Consider the following 25,037-nt stretch of genomic DNA (forward strand, 5'->3'; position numbering starts at 1 on the left):
GCCAAGTCCAGAGCTTTGCCCAGTTGGTGATCAATCAATGTTTGTTGAGTGGACAATAGGCATTCAATGAACTGTAGCAACTGTTAGTAAATGTAGCCTGCCAATGCCTTCTCACAACTAAGCAGCTCCAACAAGTTCTGTATTATGGGGCATTCTCTGACGACATCCTTGGCCACTGATATTCTATTTATTCCACACATATTTCCCAGTGTCTGTAGGATGCTAGGAACCGTGCCAGATGTTGAGTATTCAGAGTTGATGAGTATCTAGCACGTGACTGGTTATATTTAGACAGGTATGAAACATACAACTCACAAATGGGGAATTGACCCCCAGTGGTGGCAAACAGAGGGCACAGGATGCCCAGAGAGGCTGGGGCAGGGGAAGAGGAGAGAATAGGAAGAATGAACTACATGCAATGGGCAAAGAAGAGGACAGTATAACACCAGCCTAGAAAAGTGGATGAAGACAGGTGTGGGGGAAATGAATTTCCCTCCACTTTTCTGAGTTCTTGACTGAGAACCCTGTAACAAAAGAGAGTTAACAAGAGAAGAACAAGAAGTTTAGTAATATTGTAGGGGCTCTGAATATGTCATCCCAAATATGCCACACTGACATATTGATTATTTGGATTTAAAGGTACTTGAGAATCAGCCGGTACAAAAATGACACTGATCTTTCCTTGTCCCCCTGACAGCAGGAAACAAATCTTCCATGGGAAACTTAGCCTCCCTGCATCAGGAGGGTGAAAGGCATCTTTATCACCAGAAATGGGAATTTGGGGCTGAAAAGGCAGTATTAAAAAAAACCTGTTAATTCTTTACCAATTTTCTACTCCAAGCCCAAACCCCTCTGCCTTGTCAATTCTTTGTAAATTCATTTTCTTTTTCTAAAATACAAACGTTTAGAAAGCTTTCTGCTCTGGTCACTTCTTTGAATCTCTCATGTTTATGGGGCTCCTGTACATACTTACTAAAATAATTTTTTTTTCTCCTGTTAATCTGTCTTATGTCAATTTAATTACTAGACCAGTCAAAGATCCTAGAAGGGAAGAAGAAAAACTCTTTCCCCTACCACATTTGTACCTCTTATACATATGGGAGATACCTAGGGAAAAATAAGCAAATTCCCCGAGGTAGCTTAGAATTCAGGCTTCAAAGCCATCTTAATAGGGAAAGGGGAGAGGAATGTAGGCCTCTTAGGGGAAAGTGAATGAGTTTTAGGGCAGGTACCTGGTCCCTCAGAAGAACAGATGGGAGGTGTGATGGTCTGTCACTTAGCATATTTGAGTGTGATAAGGATTTGTAGTCTCCTCTGCTGTGATAAGAGTCAATCCACCTAGGCTGATGAAACTCCTGGGGAGGGAACTTATGACAATTGGTGACTTTTGGAGGTTCTGACCTCCAAACTGAACTTATGACAATTGGTGACTTTTGGGCAGTTCAGAGAAAAGCCTCTCCATGCATTTGCTGTTTTCCAAGTGCCCACAATTCAAAGCCATCAATATGCCTACATGGCATATTTTGTGGTGGCACATCCTGCCACCTTCCACAGGCCACGTCAGGCCTTGTAGATGAAGTCATGGGCTGAGCTTTTAGTCAGAGCAGTGAGAACCCTGAAGGATATCAGCTGGGGGAATGGTGTCACTGGACATGCAAGTTTTTATTTATTTATTTATTTATTTATTTATTTATTTATTTATTTGGACATGCAAGTTTTAAACATCCTTTAAACTATTGTCAGAGTCCAAAATCCTTTCCACTGAATCTAACTGCCAGACTCTTTAGGGGGTCAAGGTGGAATTTCTAAAAACTAAGAGAAAATAAAGCCTCCATTGGTAACAGCAGTGTGAGGCAGCCAAGGGCATGGAAGCCCATCAAGCCAACTGCCTAAATATAGTAGCTAATGCTTAGTTAGTGCTTAATCTTTGTCAGGCATTATTTTAATTTCATTAAAATAATGAACTCATTATTAAATTAAATCTTTAAGTCTGTGAGGCAGCTGCTATTTTCTTCTGCATTTTTACAGAGGAGATTTCTGAGACTTGGAGAATTTTAAGTAATTTTACTAAAGTCACAGAGCAAGTAGGGGAAACACTAGTCACATTCCAGCAGGTGGGCTCCTAAATGGCAATGGTAGTAGAGAAGGAGATCCCGATGTGCCAACCCAAGCATGGCACTTTGGCATAAGGATTACCTCGAGCTGGAGGCAGCTTAGAATCAAGAGACGCAGGAGGAATGCCTGAGTTGGTTTAAGCGTCTGACTCTTGATTTCAGCTCAGGTCATGATATCAAGGCTGTGGGATAGACTGCACTGGACGATTAAGATTAAGATTCTTTCTCTCCATTTCCCTCTGACCCCTATCCCCTCTTAATTTCTTTTCTTTTTTTTTTCTTTTAGGATTTTATGTATTTATTCATGAGAGACAGAGACACAGAGAGAGAGAGAGAGAGGTAGAGACACAGGCAGAGGGAGAAGCAGGCTCCATGCAGGGAGACCAATGTGGGACTCGATTCCGGGACTCCAGGATCACACCTTGGGCTGAAGGCAGTGCTAAACCGCTGAGCCACCCGGGCTGCCTCCCTCTTAATTTCTAAGGAAAATAAAGAGAGATGCAAGAACAATTCTTTGTCCTCCTTCTCTGTCTGAAAGTAGAACATATTTCCCTTTGTAAAATTGTCCTCTGTACCAGTAAGAGAACAGCAACTCTTGCCACCAGATGAAAGAGTTTCATGGACAAACCTTATTAAAGTAACTCTATCTTCCATTAGTCTCCCTGTATATCTCCTAGTCACTTTGTCGATTTATCATTCCTTGAGTAATTTATCATTCCTTTCCTTTGGTAAAAACCCTGAATCTAACCACATCTTCTTTTATGTGAACTCCCCTGTATATAAATATGAATAAAAATTGTGTGTCTTGGGGTGCCTGGGTGGCTCTGTCTGTTAAGCATCCAACTCTTGGTTTCAGCTCAGGTCATGATCTCAGGGTTGTGAGATCAAGCCCTGAATTGGGCTCCATGCTCAGTTGGGAGTCTGCTTGAGATTTTCTGTGTCTGCCCTGCTCCCAACGTTCTCTCTCTCTAAAATAATTAACCTTTTTTTTAAAAAAAAATGTGTATCTTTTCTCATTAATACATCTTTTTCTAGCTTAATTTGCATGCCCTTAGGGACTGAACTAAAAAGAGGAGAGGAAAAATTTTTTATCTCCCTTATAGTAGTAATGGGAGTCTAGATCACAGGGAATTGGGCAGGCCACACATCCATGTGGCTGCCCTAAGATTCAGACACCCTGATACCTGGATCCCAAATCACTGTGAAAGCACTGTAGTCACAGAAGACAACCACAAAGTAAAACCTACATCAACACAATTTAAAAATAACCCCCATAGATTCCTGGGTGGCTCACCAATTGAGCATCTGCCTTTAGCTCAGGGCGTTATCACAGAGTTCTGGGATTGAGTCCTGCATCAGGCTCCCTGCAAGGAGCCTGCATCTCCCTCTGCCTATGTCTCTGCCTCTCTCTCTGTGTTTCTCATGAATAAATAAATAAAATATTTTTTTAAAAAATAAATAAATAAAAATAACCCCCCAAAGCCTCTTGGATCCTATTTCACAGCTCTAGTTTCTCTTGTCACTGATGGAGAGAGTTCCTGCAGAGATCAGAGGGACTTCAGCCTGAGCCCTACACTCTCTAGAATCCCTTCCTCCCTATTGGGGCTGGGGCTCCTGGAACCCAGCATCCAAGACACAAGACCACACCAGTTTTGTTTTGCTTTTTAATAGATAGACTAAGAGAGAAAGTGTGTGTGAGTTGGGGGAGGGACAGGCAGAGGGAGAGAGAGAGAGAATCTTAAGCAGACTCCACACAGCACAGAACCTGACACGGGGCTGCATCTCTTGATCCTGAGATCACGACCTGAGCTAAAATGAAGAGTCAAATACATAACCAACTGAGCCACCCAGGTGCCTCCATGCAAAGTTTAGGTGGCCCCTTCTCTGGCACTCCTAGGAGGCTCAGGCTCTTCTAGAGTTGGCATCTTCCCATGTTCTCTGCCTGCTGGCCAGCCTGGGTGTGAATTCTTTTGGTCTTGCCTCCCTCTTGCTACAAGTCACCTTTGATGGATGCCTGCTCTGATGTTCTGGACCACAGGCACTGCTGATTCAGGATGTACATAATACCTATAAGTCACTACACAACAGTGACTCTTAGCAAGGCTGAAGCCTTCGAGCTCTTGAAAAAAATGAGACAGCAGCCATTCTAGAGTTCTAGGCCAGAAGTTTCAAAGTGTGTTGTTGCTAGACCTGCAGTAATTGATCACCTGGGAACCTGTTAGGAATACTCAGGCTCCTCCCTAGGTTTTCTGAATCATAAACATTAAAGGCTTGTTTAATAAGCCCTCCAAGGAGGTAGATTATTGTTGCAGCAGAGCCCCTAATCCAGTTCAGATTTAGCAAACTAGTCCATCGGTCAAATCTAGCCTGCTACCTGTTTTTGTACAACTTGCAGGCTAAAAATGGATTTAAATTTTCAAACAATTAGGGGACAAAATCTAAGGAAGAATGACATTTAAAGATATGTGAAAAATTATTTTAAAATCAAATTTTGGTGTCCTTAAATGAAGTTTTACTGGAACACAGCCATGCCCACTCATTTTCATATTGCCTCTGGCTGCTTTTGAGCTATAATGGTAGAACTATGGCAGAGACCATAAAGCCTAAAACATTTACGATCTGATCCTTTGGAGAAAAGTTTGTTGACCCCTGGTCAAGGCAAAACTGTTTTGAAATCAGCAATTTTTGGTGAAGTGTGGCAGCTGTCAGCTGCACCCCAAACAGACTAGTTACACGGAGGGAAAGCAGTCATCCCAGACTTTGCTGTGTAGAATCCATTTCTGTGCCATGCAGTTAAATTAGTTTATGTCTCTAAAAGATGATAAAAATGGCACTGGGATTTTGAAAAGTTCCCAAAGGCCCAACCAATCCCATATACAAATAAATATATCTAGTTTTCACAGCCCCAAATTTCTTCCCCTGTTGGAAATTTTGCCAGATAGGCCCAGCTAGTGTTTCTCTATGCCTCCGTAGGGCAAATATAGGGCAAGGAGCTTGATTGTCTTGGCTAATTCAGAGTGTCCGTGAAAGAAGACTAATGAGGGTAGGAATTCTGAGGGCTGAGGAATGTTGAGCTTAGCTTGACCTAGGACTCAGTTACATTCAGTTCACAGTGAAAACCACATGCACAAGCCACATTCACCGAAACACACTGCATAACCAGGGTGCCAGCCACATGTGGGGAAAGGCTACAAAATGTAAATCAAATCTGTCTTAGCTTCTGGCATAAGAAGTAGAGTCCCAAGAAATGAAGCTAGGCAAGTGGTTAGATCTTTGAGGACCTTATATAACACAACATGGAAGTTGGAGTTTCATATATTCATGTAACTAAAAGTCATGGCAGTGTTTTAAAAATGAGGGAGTTACACCTCCTTAATGCCACATTGTACTAGGCTCTAGAGATACAAAATAATGCTCTTACCCATAAAGAAATCATGGTCTAGTGGGAGAAACATATGTAGGCAAACTTTTTAACACTTTACATCTTAGATTACTTTTAGGATTTTGGAAGTTTGTGAATTCAAGGCACCTTAAATTTGGATATGCAGGTTCCCAAGCACCCCCCGCCCCCAACTTCTCACAGAGGTGTGGACTCACGAGGACTGAGTGGGTATGCCATATGGGAGAGGTAGGGGTATTCTAATCAGGTGAGGACCAGAGAGGTGTGGGCAGTGAAGGAATTCACCCAAGACAGAACAGAAGAGATAGAAGCTTATTGAATGTACCACAAGGGGTGGAGGCAGGACAGCAAAGGAGAGAGCATCTGCAAGGAGGTGGAGGTGAGGTGCTATAGTTATAGGGCAGAGTGAAAACGTATGGGAATATTCCAAATTTTCCCTTTTTTGGTAATCTTAGGAAATGTGCCTGGTTGTAATTGGTCATTTTGTGACAGTTCAGTGATCATTGTGGGACCTTGTGCTTTGCTCAAGTTTCCATGGCTCAAGCCTGTTACCTAAATGCAGCCTCCACATGAAGCAGGGAGTCTGGGCCACCATGAGAGCACCTCAGACAGAGGCTCAGCTGGTAACAAGGCAGTGGGCAGCAGGGGTTGTGTTTGTTTTTGGAAGGTCAAGGTGTTTGGTGTGCAGGTGAGGGGTAGGAGGCTGTTTGTGATGAAGACTGTGTTCTGGGTCTGTTTAAACTGTGTCAATTCCCAGTTTTTCTCTTACTTGTCTGGGGCTTTTCTTAATCTCAATTTCCTCATCACTAAAATGAGGGTCATAGTTGTGCTTACTTTGTAAAAATATTGTGAATCTTACGCAAAACCTAAATAGTTTAGCATAATACCTGCTAATACTGCTGTCAGTAAATGTTCCGTATTTGTGCTAAAGAACAAAAATTTCACTGAGTAAATTTGAAGATCTAATTGGCTTTATTAAGTAATTTGGGAATTGGGCAACAACTCATCTAGCAAGTAGGTGGGAGTTCTGAGGAATTGTACAAAATGAAAGGTTTTTCTAGAAAGGAAGGTGGGGCAAAAAAAGGTACCAGCAACAGAAAGGATTATTCAAGGAAAGGTTACTTTCCCTGAAGGGGAAGAACAGGAGATCTTCTGTAGATGACTTCACCATTGCTGACCAAGAAATTCCGGACTGATTGGTTTAAAATTCCCCTTCTGGGGAAGCTGACACTGCAGTTAGGTTAGGTATGAGGTCTTGCTGGATCTTAGCAAAAGTGACTGTATTTGGGACCTGTTCCCCTTTAAGATTTTACATTATTATTATATCTGAGTTCCAAACAATTAAGCCAGAAGCAAATTAAGCTTTAACATAATCAACTACATCAACCCTCTTGATTGACAGAGGCAGGACATTGAGGGGTGGGGGAAAATGGGTGAAAGGGGTCAAAATGTACAAACTTCCAGTTACCAGATAAGTAAGTCCTGGGGGTACCCTGTACACATGGCAACTGTAATTAACAGTACTGAACTGCATGTATGAAAGTTGCTAAGAGAGTAGATCTTAGAAGTTCTTATCACAAGAAAAAAAGTTGAGACTATATGACGTGGTGGGTGGTAACTAAATTTATGGTGATCATTGTGATCATACATATGTCAGATTATTATCATGCACACCTTAAACTAATAAACTAATACAAGGTTATACATCAATTATATCTCAATAAAACTGGAAAGAAAAAAAAAAACAACAGGACATTTACCTCCACCTGGTCAGGGATAGCTTCACTTATTGATTTTTGAGTGTGTACCTGGTACATACCATTATTACTATATATATATATATATATATATATATATATATATATATATACACTTTTTTTTACTTAGGTCATCTGCATTACTTGGCACATTCACTGTGACATGGGCAGTATGGAAGCCAAGGCTTGCTGTCTAATAAAGACGTTCCCAAGACTTTAACAGTGGCTTTGCAGAGGCCAGCGTGGGAGATGTGGGGTGGGAAGTAGTCAACTACAAGGAGAGTTTGCACTGTTTCACATTAAAAACTGGTTTCAAATTTCGTTTCATTTTGCTTTGTTTCAAGTATTTCTTAGGTATCCTACTTTTTAGGAAGACTACAGGTAAGCTAATCTGATCAGGGGTGAATGAGAACATTTTCTTGAAGGAGCCATGATTCTGGTTCCACTTTTTTTTTTTTTCATTTATATATTTTATTTGAGAGAGAGAAACTGAGAGAGAATGTAAGAGCAGGGGAGGGGCAGAACAAGAGGAGGAAGAGAATCTCAAGCAGATTCAGCACTGAGCACAGAGCCTGACACAGAGCTGAATCTCATGACCCTGAGACTATGACCTGAGCCAAAACCAAGAGATGCTTACCCAACAGTGCCACCCAGGTACCTCTCTGGTTCCACTTTTATTTCATCTGCTTTATTAACCATGCAAAGGATCACATGGTAAGGGCTAAAACTCTGTATCCCTTAATCATTTACTTCTGAGGACCACAACTCCCATTTATTTATTTAAAAGATTTTATTTATTTATTTTTTTGCGGGGGGAGGGGGCAGAGACACAGGCAGGAAAAAGCAGGCTCCATGCTAGGAGCGCGATGTGGGACTAGATCCCGGGTCTCTGGGATCATGCCCCGGGCTGAAGGCTCATGCTAAACTGCAGAGCTACCCAGGCTGCCCTACAACTTCCATTTAGAAAGATAGAAAATGAAAACAAGATAAAATAATACAAAAAGGGGATTGTCTTCAAACTAGAAAAAACTATGCTCTATAGAGTGGAGTAAGGTACTGCTCAGGATCATTCTTGTGGAGTCTATACACATTCTTCCTCTGCTCCCATAATATCATTGCACACTGGACCCCTGAGGAATAATAGGGCAGGTTGAAGGAAGGCACCTCCTACCCCAGCTCCAGGTCAGCTTCTGGCTGAATCCTGGAGGTTTCACAGAAATCCTGATTTTCATGGAACTGGCTTCCTGTTACTTATAGAGATTGGTAGCTGAGCAGAGTCCCACTTCCTTGGCCTGCTTTCTGCCACTCAGTCCATTGGTCCCAGTAGAGTTCCAGTCCAGGCTGGCTCACAGCACTCTGAGTGGCTGGATGTCAGGTGCAAGGCTCCCCCACTTCTTACATTCAAGTCACTTGATATGGTCCATTAGAAGGAAAACCACAAGACCATAAGGCCGCATATCAGTAAACCAAGATTTAATACCTCACCTAACTGTAGTTTCAACTTCCCCACAAATGGAACCATTAACCAGCCAAACTGGAGTTCCTTGGTCAACACTAGGAGGCCATTGCCTGAAGGATCCCTTCCCCAAGACCCTGTTAGGCCTCACTTAAACAATGCGTTCCATACTAATAAATCCGTTTCTTTTTATGCCCTCTCTCTGCCTTTAAAAATCTTTCCCTTTCTGCGGCTCAGCATAGCTCCCCTCTACTTGCTAGAGGAGGTGCTGCCTGAGTCATGAATAATTTAATGATGTCAGTTAGATCTTCAATTTTTTTTCAGTTGACTTTTATTTATTCTAACAGGTGTAAGGATGGCTTGACTCACCGTTACCCAAGCAATTTTTAGCTCTGCATCAAATACCTACTAGTTACCAGAAAACAAAGGAGGCCAATTTGCTGAAACTAAGTTAAACCAAATCAGTTTGTCTAGGAGTCAAGTAAGACGATAAAAAATATTTAAATTGGTCCTGAGGCAGAAGCACTGCTCTCAAATTATATTCGAAATCATTCGGTCCTTCTAGTTAGCATGCCTTCTAGTAGAAAAAAATGACCCACTGGATGTGGGAGCCCAGCCCAGTCCAGTTAGGGTTTCTCTGTGGCTCTGAATGCTGGGCTGGTCCTGGGATCTCAGTGTCTCAGTAGAATGGCTGGGACCACCCAGACTGAGGGATGTCCACAGCTGGTTTGGAGGCAGCAGTAGTTTTCCAGAGAATAAGGGCAAGCCATAGATTTAACATCAAGGTCATTTAAGGAATGGTCAGCCTACCTCAAACCAGCCCCTGAGACCTATAGCTGGAGGAAGAGAACTTTAGTTCGTCTAAGTGACTCTGTAGCCAAAGGTAAATATCTATGCTATACTCTGAAGTCAGTCTCCCCTAGGATAGGAGAATAGTCACTAAAAGGCCACTCAGAAAATGTCTTCACAATTGTGCAAAAATACTGCACCCTAAGATTCAACTTCTCTTATAGAAGGGGTTTGGAGTTTCCAAATTTAATTAATTAATTATTTATTTTTTTAAAATTTAATTTAAAAAACAATTGTAATGCAATCCTGAAGTCCCGAAGAATAAATTTCTCAGGTAACTGTGAGTCAAGTTTGTTAATAAAGTGAGGAACTTTATTTGACTCTTCTTAGCCTCAGCTTCTTCATCCTTAAAATGGGAATAATAATTCCTAAGGAATAAATAAAATAGTCTCATTTCTATTCCACCTTTACCCCCACCCCTACATATAGAGCCACCCTTCCCCCTCCATACCCACCTGGGTAATTTCTTCAGGTTTCAACCCTAGAAATCACTTTTTATGAGAGGTCTTCAGAACTGTCTCAGAAAATCTGAGCATGTACAGTATGATCACCTAAATTGTTGTGGTTGTTCATTTACTTTTCCCTTTATTTGATCTGATTTCATGATTTAAATATCTGGCTTTTGTTAGTCATTTCTCTGGACCTACTTTGGACACCAAAATCCAGGTCTGTTAGTTATGCAGAGTCTTTATTCATGATCCTGTATTTCAATAACCACCCTGTTATCCCCAAATGAATAGGAATCTATTTGAAAAAATAAATACAAAAAAAAAAAAAAAAAAAAAAAGGGCAGCCCAGGTGGCTCAGCAGTTTAGCACCTGCCTTCAGCCCAGGGTGTGATCCTGGAGTCCTGGGATCAAGTCCCACATCAGGCTCCCTGCATGGAGCCTGCTTCTCCCTTTGCCTATGTCTCTGCCTGTCTCTGTGTCTCTCATACATAAATAAAATCTTAAAAAGAAAAAGAAAAATTAAATACAAAAAAGTTGAGAATATGTTTGTTGTCTTCATAATGGTTTATTCATTCATCCATGTATTTGTTAATTCGCACGTGCAATCTTAATTCATGCTGCTTCTCCTAGACAAGGTAGTAATCACAATAATTAAGACATCATGGAATAAGCAATAATAAAGCAATGTGTGTGCAGGAAGGATGGGGGGAGTAGCCATCCACGCCTGAGGTGGCCAGTTGACTTTGGTCTTAAAGATTAAGTTGGCATTTTCCAGTGAATCAAACCCTAAAACAAACTCCAAACACCTTAGCAAATTTAACCCCATAAACCTGGCTCCTGCTTAACTTCTCTCTCTCTCCCTGGCTGCAACTGCCCTGGAATCTTCTCCATTTGTAAAGCTCAAACCTTTGGACCTTCCCTCCTTGGCATGCTTAGACTCCATCACAGGCTCCTTGTCTTCATTCTGGTCCAGGTGAAAGTTCTTCCCTCCCAGAAAGCTCTCTCTGGCCATCCTACATAAAGGATTAATTCTGCTAATCACCTTTTATCTTATTTTTCTTTATTGTTCTTATAAGCATCTAGACTCATCTTGAATGTTGTCTTTTTTACCTCCCTAAGATCAAAGTGATTCATGAGGGCTTGGACCTTACCTGTCTTGGTTAATGTTGCATTTCCACGACCTAGAACAGTGCTTACTACTTAGTGAGTGCTCAGTAAATGTATGTCGAATATAAATAAATAAAATTCCTTTTTAGACAAACATCTAACAAAATCTAGCTCAAGCTGAACACCCTGCAAAGCCTTCCCTGACGAATACCCTCCTAGCCCAGTTGGAATGCTCGTACTTTGTGCTGCAGCTGCTACACCAAACACCCATCGTCCTTCATTCACTGTGCTCTGCTACATCCCCTAGTTTGCAAGTTTCCCCCATGGTCTACATCGGAGAAAGTGGGTTCCGTAGCTCAGGTATGCAGCTGGAACTCACAGAGTAACCTTATCAGATAGGCAGCCTTGCAGAGAGCTAGGAGTGAAGACAGCTTCCAAAGCCAGACTCCCTGAGCTCTAATCCCAGCAGACCCTGTTGTGTGAATTTGGAAAACATTTCTGAACTTTCTGGGCCTCTGTTTCCTCACTGTGTAATGATGCTCACAAAAATCAGTCATAGAGGGTTGTGATGAGGCACTCAGATACATCGTGCCTGGCACAAAGCAAACACTCACATAAGTTAAATGTCTTTATGTTGAACAGTTGCATCTTTGGCATAAATCTGTACTGCATTAACAGACAAAATAGGATCTAAGATGAAATAAGCAAGTTGAGTGCTGTGGAAATGCAACAATCATCTCTGTAACAACACAGATAAGGACCCCTGCCCCCAGAGAAGCCAGTTCACACCAGCTCCATGTGGGGGCTCCACAGCCCAAAGTTCTCTATGACCCAGCATACACAGGACTTCTGCCCACATGGGGGTGAAATCAAATGCCCCAAGGGCCCGCCAGCTTCCACCACAGAAGACACTTAAAATCCATCTCCAGCTCATCACACAAACTAACCATTTCTTACTCAGAAAATAGTATTTATAGAATTCCGAAGCACCACCACACTGTCTTAGAACACACAAGAGCATGGAGCCTCAAAGATACAGAGGTGGCCAGGCCTTCCTGACAGGGTGGGTCCGATCACTGTGGGGCAGCCTCACTCACTGGATTGTCCACCACACACACAGGAGATGGTCCATCCCTCCGCAGGTTAGAGCACTGGTTCTTGACATGCACTGGAGAGGACGGCAGGATTTGCTCCGACCCTAAGCAGCCAAACATCTCCTGGGAGGCGTAGGTCATGTACACAAAGCCGTCCTCATCTTTGTAGTCCCTGTAGACTTCTGCCATGGTCATACTCATGCTGACCAGGCTCCGATTGTTCACCAGCAAATAAAAGGCTTCAGTGGCCCCAAGGACCAGGCGGCTCCTGGGTGGGGAGGAGTGGGGGGCAGGAAGGGAAAACTTTAACTGGGCATGGAATGGGCCCCTGACCCAAGCCCTGGCTTACCTCTGTCTGTCCACGGCAAACATGTCTACCCAAGGAGCCCACCTCTCCACTCTAGTGCATTGTCTTCAAACTTGACAATTACCCGGGAGGGCTTGTTGAAAGCAGACACCTGCACTCCACACCAAGAGTAAGGCCATCCTATCATTAACTAGGAGACATACCAACACAAAAATGCTAAGCCCTCTTTGCTCTCAAACTCAAGGTATGTACAGCCCCAGACATACAAAAGTGATTACAGTATCTCCCAGCATCTCATTGTTAAATAGCTTTGGAATGAAATGTTGAAAGGTTACTACCCTTTCCTCCCTCTGCCATCTCTCCCCCCACCTCAAGGAGATAGAGAAGCAGCTTAGTTCATTTGGACAGGCTATAATGTCAAGGTCAATCTGAGGCTTGGTTCATCCTGGAGTGGAGGACAACATGACAGCGTAGACACTCAGGTAAGGGATCTGTCTCCCCTGCAGCACACCTCCATTTGCTCTACTTGGAGAGGTAGGCATAGCTTGCCCACTCTGGTCTCAGAGATTTGAACTTTCAGGTGAGCTAGGTCCATGTGGTTTTGGGACACAGGTGCTAGAAATTGATTAATTTTATAACCAGATAACCTCTCCCAAAATAACCCTGAAGATTTCAGCTTTGATAATTGCATGGTTGTCTGGGTAAAAGAAGTGTTCTACAACGGGAATGGATGGAGCTGGGGACCAGTGCATTGCCTTCAGCTCTGCAGGAAACACTCCACACAGTCCACACACCCACCTCCTGTCCTTTGCTATACTATCTTTCAACGAGGGTTGTGGCATCCTCTGGAGGAGGAGGTTCTGGGGAGAGATTTTTTTTTTTTTGTCTATTCTGTTCACTGCTTTAAAGACAGCCTAGAAAGAATCCAGAACATCACTGATGCTCAATAAACATTCTGGAGCATTAAATGTTGGCATAGAGAGGGGATTAGGGCTGGTAGAAAACAAAGGATGACCTCTGTCTGGGAAGGAGAAAAAGAATGGCTCTCAGAACTCAGAGAGTTGTTTCTAAGGGAGGTGGGTGAGGGGTGGTCACTCTTTGTTACATCAACATGTTGGGATATAATCCTAACACTGGTCATCCCTTAGGCACTTCCATTCACACGGGGCCAACATAAGCTCCCCAAGGAGAGGATATCAAGATCCTCTTAAATAACTCATCAAGACAAACAAGACAGAGACAAACACACACTCATAATGAATTCTTAAAGAAAAAGCAGCTATGCAGCTTGCAAGGGCTGGCCTTTCTGGACTTTTCAACCCCATGAAGAATTACCCTCTGGTAATTACTCTCAGATCATTTTTGTTGAATCCATGTGTCAAGTGACAGTACTTACCCCTCTTAAGCTTTAAAAATAGCCCCATTTTCTTTGCTGTGCCTTAACCTAAAGGAGGAACATGTCTGGGGACACCTTTCCTGTCCTCCCTCCCAGTGAAGGGAGTGCCTGCCTTTGGAAGAGGTCCTCATTCCTCCAGGGCACAGACACTTTAAAGGTACCGTGTGTCTGCTGGGAAAATGAAGACTGAGTGGTTTTTTTTTTTTTTTTTTTTTTTAAGACTGAGTTTTAAACAGCTTGTGGAAGAACAGATCTTTTGGACTAGTCTCAGAGCCAGGACTACTTCCAAAACTTCTTAGAAAAGTTGGCGGCTCTTACTCTCTTTAAACTTGCTATCTGTGGGATTTTCCCCGCCTGTTTAAGTTAAATTACTTCTCAGAGCATCTTTTCTGGGCCCTACAGAATCTAAGAGGTGAGTCGCAAAGGAAATCTTTTCCCTCTCTTACAGATTCTCCCCCTCCTCAAAACCAAACCAATTAACAAAGCAAACAGAAAAAGCCTCACCTAGCACACTCCCCAGCGTGCACATTGTCACCTACCGGATGATGCTGAGGAACTGGATCATGGTTAGCTCCTGTGGGACCAGGAACTTGGTCTTGTCCAGCAGGGGCAGGAACTTCTCCCTGGGGTAGCGCTCCACTATCACCTGTCGAGAGGGTCAACCCCCAAGAATGTAACTCAGAGGTCTCAGTATCTTAGAAAATTAGAACAGGGAGAGACAGTGGGGTTTTTTTGTTTTGTTTTGTTTTCTTCTTCTTATTTTTTCTTTTTTTCTCTCAAGGAACAGAGTATACTCCTTTTCAAAATGCGTAATGCGGTCTTACCGGGATCTTGTTTGGGAACTTTGCTCGGATTCCGGCAACTTCCTCTTGTCTGGTTGCTGTGAATATTTCAAAGATAAAAGAATAAGTAAACAGCAGGAGAAGTCTGTATCCTCTTCCCTCTCCCTAGCAACCCAGACAGCTACCCTTAGAATTTTACCTAAACTCTTCCTCTGCTTGAAGGGTCTGAGGCTTTGGGTTTTCTGTGGTGTCTGCATTTTGCTCAACAGCTGTGTCTGTGTCTGACTTAAAAAAAAAAAAAAATCCCACAACCAGGACCTAACTCATTCCTCAGCTGCTTCCAAACCGCCCCGCAGGAGCCTAAAGGAGGCCCTTATGTAGGGCTGTGTGACATCAGGCTTCCCCAACCCTCCTTCCCCTCCCCCTCCCTGGGTAGGAGGAGGTCAGCCCAGAGTAGGAGATGGAACAACAGCCACTTGCTTGCTTCTCAGACAAAGTCACTCTGCTCATGGCCAGTTCAAAATGTTTCTTTGCTGGAGAAATTAGGGTTCACAATAAAATCAGTGGCTGGGTCACCAAGCAGCCTATGTCTGGGATGAGGACCCTGGAGATACCAAATAGCCATTTGGTAGGGACAATCTTTTTATTTTTTATTTTTTTTATTTTTTTATTTTTCATGAGAAACATAGAGAGAGAGGCAGAGATATAGGCAGAGGGAGAAGCAGGATCCTAGTGGGGAGCCCGATGCTTGACTCGATCCCAGAACTCCAGGATCATGCGCTGAGCCGAAGGCAGATAGATGCTCAACTGTTGAGCCACCCACCTGTCCCTTCTAGGCACAATCTTGTGCTTTAGTAGGAGCCTATCTTGAAGGTGGGCCAGGATGGGGCTGCCCCGCGCTGAACTGGGCTGCCTTACTCCCGCAGCAGTCCTTCACAGCCAGTTTTCACAGAAAGAAACCTATGATCAGAAAGGTAAAGGCATTTCCCCAAAGTCATACAGCCAGTAAGAGAGGCAGTTGGGATTAAAACTCAGATTTGGTACAAAGTAGGGCACACTCCAGTATATGCTGCCATTTTATTTTCTCTGCCATAAAGGGGGGAAGGAAGCCCAGTGACCCCCAAAACCTCCCTTCAAGAGATAAGAAATAGAGGCCCATAGAGGTTAACTGGTTTGCCTGGGATCCAAGGGCTGATAAGAGGTAAGACACAGGTCTCCCAGGTCTCAGCCTCCAGGGTTTTGCTTCCAGAAATGTATGCACACCCAGGCAAACCTCTGCACTCCGAGTGAGCAGAGGGTTTACATTTCCCACACTGATTTCCCGGCAGAATCACTCAACAGTGAAGAGTCTTCAAATGAACAGTGTGACATAAAGGAAGGTGATTTTACATTCTCTACGTTTGCTTCATGAATCAGTGTGAATCTCAGGGCTTTGGCTAATCATCAGGAATGGACATCCAGTGATTAAATGATAGCATCACTGACAAGTGGCTTCATCCTCTGACTCTCCCTCTGATGCCCTTCAGAAAGGGCACACATGCTCATGGGGCTGCGATAATGGGGAGCAAGTGTGTACTTTGCATTTGTAGTCAAGCAGCTTTCAAATGCACAATCTCATTTAAACCTCCGTTGTCTTGTGGATGGGAAGGGCATGTAGGATGCATACTTTGCAGATGCACACCTAGCCACGGTGCCCTGAGGTGGGGGCTTCCCCAGACCATCCAGTTCCCAGTAACGGGTCCAGAACCCAGGACCAGCAAACCTGGCTGCAGTTCTGGCCCTCTCAAATACCACCTCAATTTCTGATCTTAGATAAATCACTTCACTTATACTAAGTATAGTTTTCCTTGTTGCAAAATGACTATTTTTACCTGATTAAAATGATTTGTTTTACCTAAGGCAGAGGGGTTACGTGAGAGTTGAATGAACTCATTTATGTGAAGCAGCTAGCAAGGGCCTGGCACCAGATCCGACGCTCTCCCCGCACCAGGCCTCCCCAAAGGCCCCACAGTCCGGGAATGTGGACGCACATTGAGGTTTGAAGGCTGAAGGAAATAGCTCTGGGTTGGGGCCAGGGGAAAATAAGTCCCAGCTGCAGTGTTCGGTCCATCATTATTAGGGCTTTGAGATGCTTCCTAACTGTGTGGCATTTGGCTTTCTCAGCTGGCATCTGGGATTAGCTCAGCCGGGCCTACCTCTCAGGATGTAATGGGGGTGAAGGGGGTAATAGAACAAGGGACTTGAGGAAAAAATAGAATGCAGCAATTCTCATAGAATATATTACCATTCAGCAAGAGAATGGGCTAGATCATTTTTCTTTTGTGGAAAAGCTTCTTTTTTGAGGAGAGCAGGGTGTCCATGGGTGCTCTGGCCAAGGGGCAGGACCAGCCATCTAGGTGACCAAAGCCACATTAACATCACTGCCACAAGGACTGTGGGGAAGGAGATGGGAACAGCGCTGTGGTAAATGGCTGGAGCAAGAGCCTAGGCTTGACCCAGAGTCCTGCCTACTGAGGCTTTAATAAACAAACTCAGCTTTTATACTCATGAGCTTCACCTGTCCCACGGGCAAAGCATATGAAAGACGAACTGGCTGACGTCATTCTGATTCACACCCACTGGGCCCTCCTCTGTCTCCTCAGACCTGGGCAGGGCTCCTGGGACTAGAGAGAGTTGGCCAAATGAGATATGGCAGGGGTGGGGCGCCGAGGGGGGTGCTAGCAACTGGGGTTAGGAAGACTCATTTCTCTCCACCTATAAACATGCCTGTGTCCCACATTCTTAAAATAGCAACTAGTCAAACTTCCCTTGACTCTACCAGACTGTGAATGTCACAGAAAGAACAACTTTGAAAACAGTCTTGGGTCCCAAATCTTCTCGACAAGTACATTACTTCTTTTTGCTTCATGTTATTCATCAGTGAAATGAGTATGCTTTCGCTCCTCTCGTAGGGCTGTGTGTCGATGAAGAATGTGGGAAGCTCTGCAATGTCCATGTACATGAGGGACAGGGCAGTGGCGGCTGAGTAAACACAGGCTCTGTCACTACTCACCTCCTATGTAGCCTGTAGCCTAGCCCACTCTGCTCACACTTCTAGAACCTTCTGCAAGACTTGCCCGAGCTCACTCTTTCCACTGAGCTCACTGCCTGTCTTCTTCAGCTGCGGCCTGGAATCCATCCCAACACCAATGCGTGCTCTTGGGAGGTCAGTGTTAACACACACACAAGCACCTCTCTTTACTCCTTATTTTATTTGATCTTTGACCTGTCAGCATGTGGAATTGTGCATTTTCTCCTTCTGAAAAGTCTCATCTTTTGGGTTCCAAGATCCCACTTTCTTGGGATTCTCCTCCCATTCCTCACCCTGATCTGAAGCTGCCAGTTCTTAAGGCTGCTAAGGAGATAAGTGGACTATCCATTTATCCATAATAAATTCATGTTTATTTATGTGAATAAGAACTGTCACAAAACATCTCAGTATTTCTTGAGCAGTAGCTATCTGGATTGCATCGAGTGCATGCAAGCCTGTGGAACAGCAGCATCCTTGCTGTGCACATGAAGCTTCAAGTGAGCCCCCCTCCCCCCCTCCCCGGGATGACTGTGCTTAGAACTCCATTGCTGCCCTACACCCTTGCAGTGTACAAAGCTTAGAGCCACCAGAGCTCCTGCCCCTTAATCATGACATTTCCCCAGTCTTCATCTAGCTTGATGTGCTTTCCTAGGATGACTTTAACCATTCCTGAGGAGTGCTGTCAGATAACTCAGTTTTTTCAACGTGATTAAAAGTAGGCCTGCCCCTTGGCAAACGGATATTTGGGGCTTACAGAGGGACTAGGACAGATCCACTTTGCCTTCTCATCCTGTCCTATTGTGGCCACTGTCATTCATCCTTCCTGGCTACAAGCTTTTATCCTCAGGAAACAGGTGTGGAAAGTTACTGCCATGGGGAATTGAGGTGTATACACCTTCAGAGAAGTGGCCAGAAGGTTGGAGGGCTTGAGTAGAAGAAAGTCTCCATCAGTGTGTCCATTTCAGAGAGGAGAGGTTCTGGAGGCTTGACTCCTGCAAGGAATTTTGCCTGGATTTGTGGCTTCATGGTGGCAGTGGGGGGAGACAGGAGAAGTGTGTCAAAGGAGGGCTCCTACTGTTACAGACACTTGAAACTTCCCATCCTAGATAAGACTCACTCAGGATGGGAAGGTGATGCTCACATTCAGGAGGTAGGAAGCAGAAATTCAAACTTTATTTCATTCTATTTTTTTTTTTATCAAGTGCCCTTTAAGATACTTCTTACCAATAACTTGTTTATCTGATCAACATGAATGAAAACACTTGAAGTCAGAACATCAATGAAAATAGAAGCTTCTGGTTCCCAGTCCCAAATTAGCCACTGAATGATGAAGTCACTTGAGCTCAGAATCTGCTTAGTTAGTCTGTGAAATCATTTTAATGCTAGAACATTGCTAGCCTGTTGCAAGGACAAAAGTAACCCACAACCACCATGAAACAACTGAGGGCAAGACCCTGCCTCTCCATGCAACCCCAGTGCCTGGCACAGAGCCTGACATATAGTTCATGCTCCATAAAGTTAAATCTATTTCTCTGCATGCAAATTGCCAGCACAGAAAAGTGCCCAGTCACACAGTGATGTTGCCTGAAGCCCTGTATGCAGGGAAGGCAAATATCCAGACTATATGTCGACTACAGTCAGATAAATCACAGCTTCTTCTAGTAGTGAAATGAGGCCAATGACATCTATGGCCATTGGGTGACCAGTTGACCACCTTGAGAATGCTATGCTATCAGGGCTCCAGCATCAGTGCCTGTCAGGTGATTGGACATTTGGCAATAGTAGAGTGGTAGCTAGGCCTGGTGAGTTAGAATTCATGCTGCTGGGCCCACGTCTACTTGTTCTAACCCTGGGGAAAGTGGGTGTTGGTGGCCAAAGTCAACTGGCTAAAGGGCCAACTCATTCTCTATCCTTGGTTGTTGAATGCCTTCTTGGTGGTGGTTCTCCGGTGGCATTCACATGTGTTATAAAGATCTTCACACCTACACCCATAGTTGCATCCTCATGCCTCTTTCCTAGATGTCATTGTTCCCATTCTTCAGGCTTTCTTTTTATAGCCCATGACCACCAGCCAAGACATTTGCTGTTGCCCAGGAGTCTGTATTTACCCCAAGTGAATGCCTGGGCCTACTGCCTGAAGCTCTGCCCAGTGGCAGATCTGCCCCCTACCACTGATTTCAGGGCCATGTGAATGGGGCTGTAGCAGAGCTGTAGTGTATGTTAGCTTGCACCATTTACTGAGCCTACACTTCTGTGAATTAAGTATAGCCTTTTCCTTCCTCTGTCAGCTGATTGTATATGATCTTCCCCAACAATGGCCATCAGAGTGAATGAGGGAAGGACATGGGCACAAGAGTGCTGAATTACATGGTGGTCTGGGCTTCCAGCTAATGCAGCTTACTGTGCCCTTGGTTCTGTGTGTCTTATCTTAAATGTACCCCTTCAGTTTTCTTTATTTAATTAAATTAATTGATTATATTGTTTGTTTGAAGATTTTATTTATTTGTTTGAGGAGTGGGAGGAGCAGAGGGAGAGGGACAAGCAGACCCTATGCTGAGTGCAGAGCCAGATGTGGGGCTTGATCTCAGGATCCTGAGATCATGACCTGAGCTGAAATCAAGTCAGACACTCAACCAACTGAGCCATCCAGGTGCGCCCCTCCTTCAGTTTTATGATGGATTGCTACTGCTTATGACTGTGGGTCACACAAAATCTATCTTACAGTGGCCCTGGTCAGCACATTTTAAAAGATGAATCATTCTCTGTTGCAGATGACATGGCAATGCTTTGAACCTTGGCAGCCTAAATTGTGACTCTTATTGGGACTGACTGTAACTGACCCAACACAACATCTTTTTCCATCACAGATACCATGAGGTCTATCTGGCCATATGGCCCAAGAAGGCATGGCTGCTTGCAACAGAGTTCTTTCTTGCTGTGGCTCCACTCAAAGCTGGCGACATGTTATATCTTCTAGTATATTCTCGTGTGCAGAATATGCGATCTTTAGAACCCAAAAAAGGCAATCAGGAACTACATTTCCTTCTTTGTATTGGGAGGTGTGCTATGCAATAATTTGTTCTTGACTATTGAGAGGATGTTGCAAAATGCTCAGATCACTGACTCCCTAAAATCTTCATGGATTAGGCATTTTCCTGAGTCATTGAAAGATTTATGTCCCACCTCTGGAAAGCATGTGCCTCATAAAGCCTTCCAACGTACTGGCTACTTCTTGCTCATCTGATTGGATCAACATCATACCATTGATATCGTGGGCCCATGCCATGTTACTTGGGATCTCTAGATAATCTATTTCTCTCTGGACTATGACAGAGGGTAGGGGAATTAACATAGACTTGCATTATTTGCTCCAAATAAATGCACAATGTTTTTAGTTCTTTTTGATAGGGATGGAAAAGAATGTATTTGCAAGATCACGGGCCACAAATCATGTATCTGAGGCTATGTCAATACTCTCTGGCAAATATCTTAAATCACGCAAAGCAGCTATAGGTGGGGCTTCTATTTGGTTGAGCTTCCAAGAGCCACCCTAACAACACAGTAGTGGGATCATTTTCTATTTTCCTTGCCAGGATATCACATCCTTGCAATAGGGAAATGCTCTGACATCAACTATTTCTTCCTTATCTAACTTTATGTCTTGTGTCTCCTCACACATATACCTCCCACCTAGCATATTTAGAATCAAGACCTCCTGGCTGCAAGGGCACATTGTGCTAGGTCCTGCAGCTCTCCCACTGGCCACTTTATGCTTATAACCAGATTTAGGTCACAATTTATGCAGCTTGGTAATGTCACACCCTAAACCTAGTCATTAGCATAATGGGCAGTGGGAAAGGTGTGGTACATGCTGAGCAGGGACACATGGATGAATGTGTCTGCATGATCTTCAGGTGAGAGGGGAAAAATTAGGTTTTATTTTATTTTTTTTAAGATTTTATTTATTTATTCATGAGAGACGGAGAGAGAGAGATGCAGAGACACAGGCAGAGGGAGAAGCAGGCTCCATGCAGGGAGCCCAACAGGGGACTCGATCTGGGGTCTCCAGGACCATGCCCTGGGCTGAAGGCGGCGCTGAACCGCTGAGCCACCTGGGCTGCCCAAGAATTAGCTTTTACTTGAAAAGAGCAGACCAGATCTTTCAAGGGAAGCCAGGGGCTTAAGCTTTTCAAATTAATTGATCCAGATGTACCTACCCCAAATCTCAGGTTCCGATCCTTCCCAGCCGGGACACTGACTACAGCATAGCAAACAATGAGAGGATGAGAATTCATCCTTTTCTGGTGTTCTATTACTCTTGTAGTTAGGATGGGACCTTGATCTGCAGTTTTCTCTGTCCTCCAGCTAAAGGAGATGAGACTCTCTTCCAAAGAGGCCCTCTGGATTTTACACTTTGCCTTTAATTGATGATTAATCAATTTCAGCCTTTCTTTTACTTTCTGGACAGCATCATAGCTCCCAGCAATAGCTATGCAACTCCAGAGTCCTTATAATTAATCTCTGCTTTTTTAGTTCTCAGTGCACCACAGGCTTCGTCTTTGCCACTGTTACCCTCACTCATGGGATTTGTACCATGCTCACGTCCTTGGGCTAGAGGAGGAGACTAACATTACATACACATGTCAGGTTAATCCACTTTCTTATTTAATCCCTCTGAAAACAGATCAAACGACACCTGAAGGTCAGAAAGCTTAAGTAATTTGCTCAAGATCCCTCAGCTGGTGAGATTTGAGCATATGACTATATTGCACCAAAACTCATTATGATATAATGTTTTTCATTCGAGGATTGTAAAAATTAGCTTAAAATAGAGCCCTCACTGTCATAGGGATAGCACTCCCTATGACATTTCCCTAGCAGCTCCAGGTTTGGAGCTTCACACGCACAGAAACTCTACCCTTTCTGCTGAAGGCATCTCCAAGTTTTTTATTATTGTTATTATTGACATAGAATCGACAAACATTATATTAGTCTCAGATGTACAACATAGCAACTTGAGATTTGTATATATTAGGAAACGATCACCACAGTAAGCCTAGTTAACAAACACATCACCTCATAGAGTTACAATTTTTTTTTTTTACTTATGATGAGAAAAAAGATCTACTCTCTTAGCAACTTTCAAATATACAGTAATGCTAACTGTAGTCCCCATGCTTTACACCACATCCTCAGGACTTATTTACTTTATAACTAGAGGTTTGTACCTTCTGATCCCATTTATCCTTTTCTCCCACTCCATAACCCCACCTTTGGCAATGACCAACCTTCTCTGTAGCTCTGAGTTTGGGTTTTTGGGGTTTTTTGTTTGTTTGTTTGTTTGTTTTGTTTTTTAGATTCCACATATAAGCGAGATCAGATGATATTTGTCTTTCTCCGATTTATTTCACTTAGCATAATACCTTCAAGGTAAGGAGCCTCCAAGTTCGGATTAAGACAATCTCCCCACAAGACGAATAGTTCAGGGCTCAATCGCCATTCACAGGCATACAGCCCCTGGAAATGAAGGCTGCTCTGGAGCAGCTCAGGCTGTGGCCAGGCAGGCTGTTCCTAGATTGTCTGGTGCCTGAAAAAGGAGGAGTAGCCCCACCTCACTGCTCCCAGCCCACGGCCAGCAAGTGGTTCCCTCTCTTCCTGACTCAACCGGGAGTGTTCCTGTTCACTCCCATCCCTCCTGGGAGGAGAGAGGCTTCTCTGACACTCAGGCATTACAGGGCCTACTAATCCCACAGACACAGGAGAGTAGAAAGAGAAAGGAAGTCTAATTTGGAGGAGGGAGCCCCAAAACTGGTGGGGAAGGAATGCAGGCCTTGGTGGAGGCAGCCAGGAAGGAGCAAGAGCTCATGTTTACAAAAGCCAGAGGCATCTTGTCGGCATCTGTTGTGTTCGAGGTCAGTCTGGCCCTGTCCGAAACTGGTCGTTAGTCCTAGGGTCTGCTAGGACCCCCACTTCTGGCATCTTCGGAAGCTGAGAGACGGTGTAACATGGCCTCCCCTGAAGGTCTGCAGCTCTGAGGTGTGGGATTCACCCAGCCTGAACCTGTCACACTGTATCACCTGAGTCAGCTGAATCTCAGCACCTTGAATCTGGAAGATTCCTTCTTTTCACTGAGCTTTGGGTTCCATCTTTAAAAGTAGAGGCAGTTATTTTGGCTTCATAACTATATGTTCATATTTTTGTTCCACAAATATTTATTGGTTATCTACCATGTGATGGGTACCTTCCACCCAGTAGGTCCTGGGGATGAAGCAGAAAAGTAAAAACAAAGTCTCTGAGCTCAGGCAGTCTAGAGCTTGGTGGGGAAGCAGATGACAACAGATGAACGTGTGATGAAGGCGAGTCATGGCGTTCAGACAGGCTTGGTTAGTGGGTCTGGGTTAGTGGACGTAGAGACAGGCCTGGGAAGGCTTCCTGAAGGAGCCATATTTGAGCACATATTTCAAGACTGAGTAAGCATGAGGCAGGCAAAGTGAGGCAGTGGCAGAGGTGGGATGTGGCAGTCAGGGACTTGTTTGAGGCAGAGGGAACAGCATGCCTGACGACAGGATATAGGTGAAGGAAGTGCTGGAGGCCATGGTGGCTGCAGCATTGAAAGCCTGGAAGAAGGGGGTGTGGAAGGCAGCTGCTAAATGGACTCTACAGTGTGATTTTTATCACAATGGCAATGTGAAACCACCTAAACAGAATGATAATGGATTAGATTTGCAATTTGAGAAATTGGTTCAGGGGGCACCTGGGTGGCTCAGTTGGTTAAGTGTCTGGCTCTTGATTTCAGCTCGTCATGATCTCAGGGTCCTGGGATCCAGCCCCTTGTAGGGCTCCAAACTCAGCAGGGAGTTTGCTGGAGGATTTGCCCTCTCCCTCTGCCCCTTCCCCTGCTTGTGCATTCTCTTTCTCTCTCTCTCAAATATATAAATAAATAAATAAATAAATAAATAAATAAATAAATAAATAAATATTTTTTTTAAAGTGAAAAATATGGTTCAGGAATGTGGAGAATAGACTGGAGGTAAAGCTCTTATCGTGGTTTAAGGGAGAAAAGATGGAAATTTGGCCTAACATGGTCAAGGTACAGATGTATAAAATGGACACTTTGGGAACATCGCAAGTAGATATAGTTAGGATTCCTTGGCTTATGGCTCAAGTAACCAGATGAATTGTATTGTTACCCATGACAATGGAAAACCTGGCTTAGTATCAGGCTGACTTTGGGTTTGGGGGCATGTTGAGATTGA

General features: G+C 43.9%; 2 protein-coding genes across 7 annotated transcripts in view; one reads left to right on the top strand and one right to left on the bottom strand.

Moving 5' to 3' along the window:
- The window catches only part of BECN2 (beclin 2), a 157,593-nt gene that overhangs the window by 36,202 nt on the left and 96,354 nt on the right, over window positions 1-25,037 (top strand). For 3 of the 6 annotated variants that reach the window (XR_004817654.2, XR_003129251.2, XR_007411952.1), the window contains one exon: window positions 2,401-2,614. The exons of the other annotated variants lie outside the window; for them this stretch is intronic. The gene's annotated coding sequence lies outside the window, so the exon portion shown is untranslated. Of the gene's footprint in view, window positions 1-2,400; window positions 2,615-25,037 lie in introns of those variants that run through there. 6 annotated transcript variants of the gene reach the window in all.
- Window positions 10,571-15,099, bottom strand: MAP1LC3C (microtubule associated protein 1 light chain 3 gamma). Its single transcript, XM_025430531.3, has 4 exons — window positions 14,911-15,099; window positions 14,754-14,809; window positions 14,469-14,575; window positions 10,571-12,494 (listed from the first exon to the last, which is right to left on the bottom strand). The coding sequence occupies exons 1-4, from the start codon at window positions 14,966-14,968 to the stop codon at window positions 12,206-12,208; spliced, it is 510 nt and encodes a 169-aa protein (XP_025286316.1). The 5' UTR covers window positions 14,969-15,099; the 3' UTR covers window positions 10,571-12,205.

Source organism: Canis lupus, chromosome 7 (genome assembly GCF_003254725.2).
Source record: "Canis lupus dingo isolate Sandy chromosome 7, ASM325472v2, whole genome shotgun sequence".
Classification (NCBI taxonomy): domain Eukaryota; kingdom Metazoa; phylum Chordata; class Mammalia; order Carnivora; family Canidae; genus Canis; species Canis lupus.

Bases quoted from the DNA above. Each gene is read 5' to 3' on its own strand.
- MAP1LC3C (XM_025430531.3), bottom strand. From the start codon at position 14,968: ATGCAGACACCACAGAAAACCCAAAGCCTCAGACCCTTCAAGCAGAGG. The intron at 14,576-14,753 runs GTAAGACCGCAT...CCCTCTCGACAG, and splicing joins AGTTCCCAAACAAGATCCCG to GTGATAGTGGAGCGCTACCC. The intron at 12,495-14,468 runs GTAGGTGACAAT...CTCCCCACCCAG, and splicing joins CAGTTCCTCAGCATCATCCG to GAGCCGCCTGGTCCTTGGGG.